A 13,059-nucleotide genomic window follows, 5' to 3' on the forward strand; every position below is an offset into this window, starting at 1 on the left:
CCAGCACCTCCCCCCCTCCCTCCCCCACCCCGGGTCTCTGGGAGCGGGCAACGCCCTCTTTTCCCAGGCGGGTCTGGGGCCTCACTCCGCCTTCCTGGGGCAGCCTGGGGGTCTGCTGGGGTCGCCACCCGCCCTGGCATGTCAGCGGTCCCTCTTCCCCCCCTTCCTGCTGGGCTCGCCCTCCGGACCCATGCTGCACAAGATGTCCTCCGTCATCTGACCCCCCACTTCTCTCCACCCGCCCCATACCTCTCTGACCGGCGCTCTCCCGTGTGGACACGATTTTCTTTGACCCTCTGTGCGCACACATAGCTCTTGACGGACAGTGGTTGGAATCCCGGCCTCGAGCTTTCTCCCAACTCTGACCGGAAGATCAAACTGTCAAGTCATTGGGATGAGACGAGCAACCGAGGTCCCGTGTGCGGCATGCACTTGGCGCACTGAAAAATCAACCCATGGCCACGTAAGTGCACGTTGTCCCTGGCAAAATTCTGTAGCAGAAACCAACTCTGATGGGTGCACAAATCTATGTGCATGCACTCAAAGTCTGACTAGCGAACTGAGTTGTTCGGGCATCTTCATGGCAGATGTTGTGTAGCGTATATGGATTTGTCCGGACACAGTGACGCCCCCTTGAGAAACTGAAACAGAAACACGGACACTGTTGTTCACGGACAGTTCCTTCACGGACAGTGGAATTGTCCAGGGACAGTTCTTCAGGGGGCGGGGGAGTGGGGGTGGGTGTCACCGCCCTCCATGTTCCTGTGATGTGTAAGTACTGTGAAGTTGTTGGGACAGAACTGTGTGCAGTCTGCATAGCCCTGCCCTCAAAGTCAGGACAGTGGAAGTTTTTCGGATTTCACATGATGTCATGTGTTGCTGCACAATGTTGGTTTCCTGGTTGGAAAAAAAAATCGCGCACAAACGCTGAAAATGGGCCGATTTTAATTAAAGGCCATTATCGGAGAAACAGACGTTATATTTGTTGAATTAAATCTATGGCATAAATTAATTGGGGATTCTTCGCACACCCTCGGATTCAAGTTTACTAAGAGTACAGCAAAAGTAACTGCAAACTTACGATGTATCTCTCTCTCTCTTAGAATGTATTTATGTGGTTTGTTTATTTATTTGAATCATGTCTGATTTGTTATTTATGAAAGAACGCTCATATGCAGGCGCCGTGTGTGTGTGTGTGTGTGTGTGTGTGTGTGTGTGTGTGTGTGTGTGTGTGTGTGTGTGTGTTTGTGAGCAAGCAAAAGCGAGCAAGGTGATAAGAAATGACATGTTACGGAAGGCATGGCTTTGACATTATTCTTTTTACATTCCTTTTTATGCAGACTTAAAAAAAAAAAAAAAAGGTATGTGTCCAGTTTTAGTGCATGTCCACTGCAGAGCAATGCGAACAGAAAACATGGCAGTAAACGTGGATGTGTTAGTCCTTGTCATTGTCAATGAAAACTCTTCTTATGAATTATTAAAAAAAAGTCCTGAATACATGCAGAACAATTGAGCACACCAACTGCCTGAGCGGCGCTTTAGGTTAAAGTATCAGGTCAGGCATTGGCATCTGCATTTTTTTTTACTTTTTTTTTTTTTTAAAGACGAGGTATCGCGCACATGCGAATCAGTCCGCACTGCTCCGACTAAAAATGAAAGTGAACTGAACCTTGAAGCGCAGCAACCTATCTTCACAATGTGCAGTACCAGACAATGATTTCGATCTAACACACACGCACACGCACACGCACACACACACACAAGCACACACACACTTAAATCAACATTAACACAAACAGTTGGGATTTATTAACACTTACTCCGTGTTTCATATCGTCTTATCTATATCTGGCCCAATTGTTTCACAATAGCTTTCGGTAAAAGGGGGACCGTGTGGGAGAGATGTATTAACGAAGGGACAGAGTGTGAGATGATAATCATTCTTCTTTTAATGACTGTGATGCTGATGAAACTGGATGTGCCATGCTCCTATGTTTGGAAATGGACGGTGTGACTTCATGTCTGTAGTGCTGAAGAACAAAGTTTTTTGAACTTTTTCCTGATGCTGTTCTTGCCTCGTGATTCCAGAGTGAAAGTATGTGTGTGTGTGTGTGTGTGTGTGTGTGTGTGTGTGTGTGTGTGTGTGTGTGTGTGTGTGTGTGTGTGGTGTGTGTGTGTGTGTGTGTGTGTGTGTGTGTGGATACTGGTTGCTAAATGACCACCCCTTCACACGACAGGACACACCAGCACTTAACTTTCTTCACCCCTTGTCAAAATGAAAACGTTACTGTAACAGGAAATTGTCTGTAATTGCTAACATCATGTTTATAACGTTATAACTAAAAGAAATATCAATGCATGGGTGAGGTAAAGAAAGAAAGAGAGAGAGAGAGAGAAAGGGAAAAAGAGAAAGAGAGAGTATTTAAACTAAAAACCAACTATGGCCACTCTTGAAAAGACCAAAAAGAACAGTATTTAGTCATACAGTCACCACTGAAAAAAAGACCAAAAAGAACAGTATTTAGTCATATGGTCACCCTTGAAAGACTTAAAAGAACAGTATTTAGTCATACGATCACCGTTAGAAAGACCAAAAAAAACAACAACAGTATTTAGTCATACGGTCACCCTTGAAAGACCAGAAAAAACAGTATTTAGTCATACGATCACCCTTAAAGACAAAAAAGAACAACATTTAGTCATACGGTCACCACTGAAAGAAAGACCAAAAAGAACAGTAATTAGTCATACGGTCACCCTTGAAAAGACCATAAAGAACAGTATTTAGTCATACGGTCACCCCTGAAAGACCTAAAAGAACAGTATTTAGTCATACCGTCACCCTTGAAAAACCAAAACGAACAGTATTTAGTCATACAGTCACCCTTGAAAGACAAAAAAGAACAGTATTTAGTCATACGGTCACCCTTGAAAGACCAAAAAGAACAGTATTTAATCATATGGTCACCCTTGAAAGGCCATAAAGAACAGTATTTAGTCATACGGTCACCCTTGAAAGACCAAAAAGAACAGTATTTAGTCATACGGTCACCCTTGAAAAGACCAAAACGGAAAGTATTTTTAGTCATGTGCCTTTGTACTTACCAAGGGTCGCCATACACTTATTTCTTCTTTGAATACAATAATAAGTAAACACAACGGTCTTTAACATCAGATTTGGAGTGTGTCGGTTCGCACGTGCAGTGACCTGGATGGAAATGACTATGTACAGAAGGAATGAACAGCCTGCACAAGCCATGACATATAGGGGGAGTTAGAGAGGAGGGGGGAGGGGGGAGGGGAGGGGGGTGAAAGTGGAGTCTGGGGATTCAAGGGGACGGTGGGGGTGGGGAGGGGGGGAGAGGGGGTAAGAGGGATGGATGCTGAGTGCTCCTCTGGGGCCTGGAGCAAGGCAGACGACAGATAGACAGGAGTGGGGTGGGGAGAGGGGAAGGGGGGAGGCAGGGGGAAGAGTGGTGACAGTTATTAAGCTACCAGCATCCTCTACACACACACACACACTGCTCCCTGTTTTATCAAGTGCCCCTGGGGAGAGAGGGGAAGGGGGAGAGGGGGAAGGTGAGGGAGGGGTCATGCAGGGTTTTTGTCACAAGTGAACATCACGCGCTTTCTTGGTCCATCCGACTCTGTGTGTGTGTGTGTGTGTGTGTGTGTGTGTGTGTGTCTATGTGTGTGTGTGTGTGTGTGTGTGTGTGTGTGTGTGTGTGTGTGTGTGTGTGTGTGTGTGTCTGTGTGTGTGTGTGTCAGTCTGTCTGTCTCACACACACACACACGGAAGCGGGCGCCGTGACAGTATCAGTTAGACGTTGCATTATTTGTGATCCAGTGTTCACCAGTGATCAGGGTTCGAAGCCCTGTTACAGCCTAGAGTTGTATCCAAGAGAAAGGCACTTTACTCCCATTGTCCTCACTCCACCCAGCTGTGATCGGGTACCTGACTGCGGTCGGGGAAGATTAAAACGGCGGAAGGAGAGGACTGGGCCCCGACTTCCTATGTAGAGCGCAAGACGATGGATAGGAATCCACTGCCCCTATGGCCTGCCAAGGCTTGAGATTTTCAACCTTTTTCTTTCTTTCTTTTTTGTGTTGTTTTGTAACAAACTTACATAACCTTTTGCGTAGACTTCCCCTTTCTTCATTCCAGTATATGTACACACATCATACACCCCCCCCTCCCTCCAACCCGCTTTATTTCTCCCCCTGACGAGCACAAGCCCCCAGAATTAGTCTGGTTTTTCACTCTCTCTCTTTCTCTCTCTCTCTCACTTATCTGTCGGTTTTGTAGTAATTAATCAGTGGACATCTTTCATTTTCATCAGGCTATGTTTCCTTTCCTTCCCCATCTCGTTTCTCTTTCTCTCTGTCTTCTGTCTGCCTATCTCTGTCTGTCTTCTGTCTGCCCATCTCTCTGTCTTCTGTCTGCATCTCTGTCTGTCTTCTGTCTGCCCATCTCTCTGTCTGTCTTCTGTCTGCCCATCTCTTTGTCTGTCTTCTGTCTGCCCATCTCTGTCTTCTGTCTGCCCATCTCTGTGTATTCTGTCTGCCCATCTCTGTGTCTTTTGTCTGCCCATCTCTGTGTCTGTCTTCTGTCTGCCCATCTCTGTGTCTGTCTTCTGTCTGCCCATCTCTCTGTCTGTCTTCTGTCTGCCCATCTCTCTGTCTTCTGTCTGCCCATCTCTCTGTCTGTCTTCTGTCTGCCCATCTCTCTGTGTATTCTGTCTGCCAATCTCTGTGTGTGTCTTCTGTCTGCCCATCTCTGTGTCCTCTGTCTGCCCATCTCTCTGTGTATTCTGTCTGCCCATCTCTCTGTGTATTCTGTCTGCCAATCTCTGTGTGTGTCTTCTGTCTGCCCATCTCTGTGTCTTCTGTCTGCCCATCTCTCTGTCTGTCTTCTGTCTGCCCATCTCTCTGTGTCTTCTGTCTGCCCATCTCTCTGTCTTCTGTCTGCCCATCTCTCTGTGTATTCTGTCTGCCCATCTCTGTGTGTGTCTTCTGTCTGCCCATCTCTGTGTCTTCTGTCTGCCCATCTCTCTGTGTCTTCTGTCTGCCCATCTCTGTCTTCTGTCTGCCCATCTCTCTGTCGGTCTTCTGTCTGCCCATCTCTCTGTCTTCTGTCTGCCCATCTCTGTCTGTCTTCTGTCTGCCTATCTCTCTGTGTCTGCCTCCTTAGTCTCTCTCTCTCTCTGTGTGCCTATCTCTCTCTCTGTCTCTGCCTCCTTAGTCTGTCTCTCTGTCTTCTGTCTGCCTCTCTCTCTGTCTCTGCCTCTTCAGTCTCACTCTGTGTGTCTCTCTGGAGAGAGGGTGAGGGGGGCGGGGGATGGGGGAGTGAGGGGGGAGGGGGGCATAGAGGCCCCGGGGAGAGGACAGAGGCAGACCAGGCAGACCAGATGGTGAGAACGACGGTCGGGAAAGAGTCAAGGGGAGTGGGAAGTGGAGGAAGGGGGGGTTGGGGGGGGAGGGGGGGGGGGTGAAGACCCGGCCGGCGGCCCGGTAATCTGTATTAATATTCACGGGGGCTGTCGGCACGTGCAGGCACGGGGCCTGGCTTCTGTCCCGTCTGCTACTGCTCGTCGGTCCCGCAATCAGGGCTGGGTGTTTGTCTTTTGCTCTTTTGTCGTCTTTGTCAACACCTCTCTCTCTCTCCTCTTCACCCCACCCTCATCACCCCCCACTCTCCGCCGCCTTACCCCCTCCCTCCCCACTTCCTAGCTGTCCATGTAACCAGACCTTACTGCGCCCAACACAGTCATCTTGCTTCCACAAGCTTTTTTTCTTTTCTTTCTTTTTCTTGTCTGTTTTTTTTTCTTTTTTGGTCACATACTTGGTGTTTTTATTACTTGAAGTATTTGAGTGAGCTCCTCACGTGAATATAATTACACGCGATGTCATGTCAAACGAATTCAACTGCCAGCCCAATGCCCGCGGGAGACAACTGATTACAGGCAGCTGCTTCTGATGACGATGATGATGGTGGCCACGACTACGACGGTGATGATGATGATGATGATGACCACGACTACGACGGTGATGATGATGACCACGACTACGACGGTGATGATGATGATGATGATGATGGTGACCACGACTACGACGGTGATGATGATGACCACGACTACGACGGTGATGATGATGATGATGGTGACCACGACTACGACGGTGATGATGATGATGACCACGACTACGACGGTGATGATGATGATGATGATGGTGACCACGACTACGACGGTGATGATGATGATGATGATGATGGTGACCACGACTACGACGGTGATGATGATGATGGTGACCACGACTACGACGGTGATGATGATGATGATGATGGTGACCACGACTACGACGGTGATGATGATGATGATGGTGACCACGACTACGACGGTGATGATGATGATGATGATGATGATGGTGACCACGACTACGACGGTGATGATGATGATGGTGACCACGACTACGACGGTGATGATGATGATGATGATGATGATGGTGACCACGACTACGACGGTGATGATGATGATGATGATGGTGACCACGACTACGACGGTGATGACGATGATGCAGTCGTTACCGTCAATCCCAAACTTTCTTGATTCGTCCTCAGCTCAAGAACTACTGACGATTATTTTGAGTTCACAGTTATGTCTATTCATTTATTTATTCGTTCGTTCATTCATTCATTTATTTATTGCTTGCTTGTTTGTTGTTTTGCCCCCCGAAGAAAGGCGATTTATCTACCTACCAGTTAGCCCTACAGTTTCAGAACTTTACTGCAAAAGAATGAATCGCAGGGAGGCATTGTGACTCTTGGTTTTGATAGAAATAAACGATCCACGCAATTAAAAAACCAACAAAAAAACCAACCAACAAACAAAAACAAAACAAAAACAAAAAAAAAACGAAGGGGATATCAAAACACTAATCACTTAACATGTTCACACTTGAAAGAAAATCGATTGGTCATGAAGGTGAAATGTCAGTGATGATGAATTGATGAGAGGGGAAAAAAAAACCAAAAAAAAAACCACAACAAATAAAACAACACTCTCACCCCCACCATTCTCAAGAACACACACACACACACACACACACAAACCAACAAAACCCCACACAACACTAATATAAAACATAAACCCAACAAACAAGCAGACTCCAGAACAAATCCAGGTGTAATGAAGGTGACTGTGTACTCTCACTGCTCAAACTACCGCCATATCTTCCTCCACCCTACCACTCTCCCCTCCACCCCCAACACACATCGTATTCCAACACGTTTTTCACATCTTATAGGAGGTGACGGAATTGGAAGCGGCAAGTGACGTCATGACAAGTGACGTTCGGAAAGAATACACGTCAGAATGACGCTTGTGTTTTGTCCATAACCTTTCTTAATTCACGTCACGCTCGCTCACTTCTTCAAAGTCAAATCAAATCAGGGTGAGTTCACATTCAACCGATCATGAATGTTGCATGGAGGAAAAAAAACCAACCAACAACAACAACAGCAACAACAACAAAAAGACGTTCGGACTGACATGCTCAGACACACACACAAAACACGCACACACACACAGTCAAACACACAGAATAATAACATTCTGACACTGGAAACGGTTACTGCAGAGAAATGTTAGCCCTCACTCTTTCTCCCCCTTCTCTCTCTGTACACACAGCTATTTATTTATTCATTTATTTATCTATCTTTTAGTGCGTGATACTTTCTATGCACGTTCTCTTTGTCCCGTAACTGTGGGAAACGGGGCTGCTTTTCCAACGTCTAAACTGTCAATAGTTCATTTAAAAAACTCTATTCACATGTCTAACAATAAAAAAAAAAAAATCACTATTATTCACACACACACACACACTTTCTCAAGAGAGAGAGACAGAGAGAGAGAGACAGGGGCAGAAAGTACAGACAGAAAAATGATTACCTGAGGGGTCAAGTATTTTCTTCTTCTCCCCCCCCCCCCCTTTTTTTTTCCCCGAATTAGTCTTTCCGAATCAGTCTTGCTATCTTGGTTATCGTTTTCTTCAAAAATCTAACCCAGTGTGATTTTATGTCACGTACTTGCTAAACTGTCCGTTTAATCAGTCCGATCAGGAGAACCCACAGATTAAGAAAAGCTGCATTTGAAGTAGGTATAGGTATATCATTTTGTCAAAACGGGATTCTCTGTGTGAAGTCCCCACTGCACTCCCAGGGGAGAGTTCGTTCCCACAGCCCATCGCCACTTTTGGTGTGTGTGTGTGTGTGTGTGTGTGTGTGTGTGTGTGTGTGTGTGTGTGTGTGTGTGTGCGCGCGTATGTGTGTGTGTGTGCGCGCGTATGTGTGTGTGTGCGCGCGCGCGCGCGCGTGTGTGTGTGTGTGTGTGTGTGTGTGTGTGTGTGTGCGTGTGTGTGTGTGTGTGTGTGCGTATGTGTGTGCGTATGTGTGTGTGTGTGTGTGTGTGCGTGCGCGTGCGCGCGCGCGTGTGTGTGTGTGTGTGTTCAAACTATAGTTGTTTTACTATCAATGTGGAAAGTTTCGGCAGAATGTTGCCAGGGATAAACCACTGTCGACATGGACTCTTTACACAGCGGTTTATCATCTCATCCCAATGTCTACCACACAGACCACCACTCAAGGTCCAGTGGAGCGTCGGTTGGGGGCGGGGAGGGGGGTCGGGGGAGGCGGGGGGGGGGATAAAAAAAAATTCCGGTCCATGTGTACGGGGTTCGACCCGTGTACACTTACTTTCTAATCAGCGTATTACTGTAACCACCAGTCCACCGCTCTTTCGATGCCACATCATATTTCTCTTCCACTGCATGTACTGACAACCTGACCATCAAGTGTACTGGGAAAAAAAGAAAGAAAAAAGAATCACATGGGTACTGGGCTGGGGACTGTATGTGGGGGGTGGGGAGGGGGCAGGGAGCGGGGGGCACTATATCAAACAGTTCAGTCAGTACCCAACATGTCGGCGATGTTTACAACCCAGGCAGCCAGCTGGCTTCAGCGCCGGGCACAGGAGTGGCTGTCACAGCCCGCGACAGACACCAGCGGTGGGCGTGTCTAAGACAGTGGGCGGGGCCAAGACGGGACTCTGGCCGGTTGGTCAATTGTGGTGCCTGCACTGCGCTGATTGACTTGACTGCTGCTGCCCCCTGCCGGCAAGACAGGTGATAACCTCCCCACTGTTTCTTTTCTTGTTTTTTCTTCTTCTTTTTTTCTTTTTTCTTTTTCTTTCGTCTTGAGCGCATTTCTTAAGAATTAAATACTCAGAATCCCATATACACACCGACTCGAAATAATTCTCTCTCTATCCCCCTCCCCCCTTCTCTCTCTCTCCGCTCACACACACACACACACATAGACACGCGCGCGCGCGCACGCACACATACACACACGTTCTCACTCAGCTGCACACACACACACACACACACACACACACACACACACACACACACGGCATATGCCACTACGCGAAATCACATCATAACTAGTAGCTTGTGAATGTGATCAAAATCATTACCTACTTTAAAAAAAAAAAAAAAGAAAAAAAAAAAAAAGACAACATGGCCCCCCGCCAGCAGCTGACAAACAGGCCGAAGTAAAGGCTGTGTGTCAGTGAACACACACACACTGGCCACATCAAACAGTTTGTTTCACTCAGTGTGTCACGCCTGTGATTTATGAACGGATTGAAGCATCTTCTCTCCATTAACGTACATAAAAAAACATCGTTTTATTATTATCATTATTATTATTATCATGACAATGTATCTCATTTCATTCCGTTCATGACAATAATCATAATGATAGTAATTACTACTACTGTTATCATTATCATCCCAGCATTACTATTATCATTACCATAGTCTTCCAAGACTGAAGGATGCCTTCTACTATTATCATTATTATTTTTTTCATGATTATCATTATTATCATTTCATTGGCGGGTGGGGGTGAGGGTTGGGGAAGGGGAACGATCTATCTTTCTTTTCTGTTCCTTTTTTTTTTTTGTCTGTGTGATAACACGGTGTTTCGGTTGTGTGTGTGTGTGTGTGTGTGTGTGTGTGTGTGTGTGTGTGTGTGCGTGCGCGCGAGTGTGTGTGCGTGCGTGCGTGCGTGTGTATGTGGTAAACTTAAGTAAACTTTAACATTCTCATTTTCTCTGGAAACAGTTGACACCGGATCAGGCTGAAAAAAATCCGTTCTTTCAACGCATTCTATTAACAAATACGTTGTATTTCTGAGAAGGGTACACAAAACAAAGAGTAAAAAAAATGCTTCAAAGTCAGGTTACTGCAACATATACATTTCACATGAATAAAACTTAGGCACATTGATCTGATATATTGACATGCAAATTAATAGCAGTCATTATCGTGATGGCTTTGAGGTAACGAGTCCGCCTAAGTAGCGAGAGAATCTGAGCGCGCTGGTTCGAATCATGGCTCAGCCGCCGATATTTTCTCCCCCTCCACTAGACCTTGAGTGGTAGTCTGGACGCTAGTCATTCGGATGAGACGATAACCCGAGGTCCCGTATGCAGCATGCACTTAGCGCACGTAAAAGAACTCACGGCAACAAAAAGGTTGTTCCTGGCAAAATTCTGTAGAAAAATCCACCTCGATAGGAAAAACAAATAAAACTGCACGCAGGAAAAAATACAAAAAATGGGTGGCGCTGTAATGTAGCGACGCGCTCTCCCTGGTGAGAGCAGCCCGAATTTCACACAGAGAAATCTGTTGTGATAAAAAGAAATACAAAAAACAAATCAGTTCAGTTCAAACTGAAGCATCTTCTGACAAGTATGAAAGTACATACATCTGCAATATTCTGCCAAGAAATGGGATGGCAATTCTAATCAAAAGGGTTTCACTCATCTAAAACATTAAATTCTAAACTATGTCTCAAGGCATTGAAAGGCTGTAGTCTGCAATATTTCACACTCAGCGTGAAGGTCTCACATTAAATTCTAAACTAATTTTTTAACTTTCTGCTTTCTGTCTAAACTTTCCCCAGGACACAACACCATGCTGAAACGGGGCCTCGAACCCTGCTCACTGGTGAACACTGGATCACATCTGCAACGTCTGACCACGTCTGTCACAGTGCCTCCAATGCTGACTACATTTCGTTTATACATTCAGCACGGCGAGGTGCTCTCAAAGAAATGCTATCATTACAGATAACTGGATATTTCTATGGGTATCCCATTTGGATATTTCTATGGGTATCCCATTTGGATATTTCTATGGGAATCCCATTTGGATATTTCTATAGGAATCCCATTTGGATTCCAGGCATAACGTACATGAATATGTATAATCTATTAATTAATAGATTAAATAATTTATTCGTTCATTCATTCATTCATGTATGGTTCTCTGCTCACTATTTTCCATCTGTATTTTTAGCTGGAATTTGTTAGTAGTACAAAGACCGCTCTGACAAACATTTTCAGTTGTATCATTCTTGGTTTTTGACTCACTTGTGTAAACAAAGTGAGTCTATGTTTTAACCCGGTGTTCGGTTGTCTGTGTGTGTGTGTGTGTGTGTGTGTGTGTGTGTGTGTGTGTGTGTGTGTGTGTGTGTGTGTGTGTGTGTGTGTGTGTGTGTGTGTGTGTGTGTGTGTGTGTGTGTCCGTGGTAAACTTTAACATTGACATTTTCTCTGCAACTACTTTGTCAGTTGACACCAAATTTGGCATCAAAATAGGAAAAATTCAGTTCTTTCCAGTCATCTTGTTTAAAACAATATTGCGCCTCTGGGATGGGCACAAAAAAAATAAAATAAAGAATGAAGCCTAATTATATGCAAACTGCATTTACTGTTATATTTATATTTTTTGTATTCTCTAAACTTGGCACTTTGATCTGATATTCTGACCCAACAGCTAGAGCAGTCATTAATTTCATTTTTTGTTCAAACAGGAACTTCTTTTGCTAAGCATGAAGTTTTATTTATTTTGCAAACGTTTTGGTGCAGATAGTAAAAAAGGGAAATTACTTTGTAATGCTAGGGGAGTTAATTTGCTTTAAACTGATCTTTCTCATCTTAAACATTACATTTTGAAATTATACTCAATACATAAAAAGCTTGGATTTTTTTTTAAGTGTATCACAAGTGAGTCTTGAAGGCCTTGCCTCTCTTGTTCAATGATATTACCGTTGTTAGTGATAGCCGCCACTAGTGTGTGCGTGCATGCGTGCGTGCGTGCGTGCATGTGTGTATATGTGTTTCAAAGTACAGGAACAACCTACGCGTTCGAACCTGTTTCAGTTTCGATGTTGTTCAAACCAATCCTGTTTGACAAATCGGTCCAGATTATGTTTTGTAAGCGGCCCCATAGTCTGACGGTGCCTGACATGGGAGATGTCCCGCTGTCAGGACCAACGGTCAGTGTTCACCCTGTCCACCACCGCTGTGACCAAACCCTCGGAACTTCCCCACGTACCGGTGTCACTGACCCGAACACCCCAGGTATGAAATGACCAGGGTTAAATCATTGTCCGTGTTTAAACTGAACCGTTTTGTCCATCTCTCTGCCCGCTAAACAATGTCTTTCTCTGTGTTACAGTCTTAAAAACATCAGTACTGAAGAAAAATGTTAACACTAACAATAAAAGTAGAAACGACAGTAATGATGATGAAGAGGAGGCGGATGAGGAGGAGGAGGAGGAATATGTGGTGGAGAAGAAGGAAGATGTTGAGGATGAGAATGAGGATGATGATTATGACAAGGAGGAGGAGGAGGAGGAGAAAGAGATAGTCTGTCAATAAAACCAGCATCTGAATGCAGGGGGAGGTATCAGCACTTTAAAAACCTTTTTAGTGTTGAGTCGCCGGTTGTTTTTTTTTTTTTTTAATATAACTTTTTAGGACATTTGGAAAAGACTGACATCTTAAATCTTGACACTGCTCCCTTTACTGCCATGGGCGGCTGGAGGGATGATGGTCAGAGCAGACTGGACATTTCAAAACAAGGGCACAGACAGAAGATACCAGTATCTGCTCTCTTTGACCAGGGCAACGTTTTGACATGGCGTTTCTGT

At 45.2% G+C, this 13,059-nt stretch overlaps 1 protein-coding gene across 1 annotated transcript in view; it reads left to right on the forward strand.

Annotated features, from left to right (window-relative positions):
* Positions 1 to 471, forward strand: part of LOC143285305 (uncharacterized) — a 9,498-nt gene extending 9,027 nt beyond the window's left edge. The window contains exon 2 of the mRNA XM_076592569.1: positions 1 to 471. This exon is cut by the window's left edge and continues 2,563 nt beyond it. Coding sequence (XP_076448684.1) covers positions 1 to 220 — 220 coding nt within the window. The 3' untranslated portion in view covers positions 221 to 471.
* Positions 472 to 13,059: the final 12,588 nt, after the last annotated feature.

This window comes from Babylonia areolata, chromosome 8 (genome assembly GCF_041734735.1).
Source record: "Babylonia areolata isolate BAREFJ2019XMU chromosome 8, ASM4173473v1, whole genome shotgun sequence".
Taxonomy (NCBI): domain Eukaryota; kingdom Metazoa; phylum Mollusca; class Gastropoda; order Neogastropoda; family Buccinidae; genus Babylonia; species Babylonia areolata.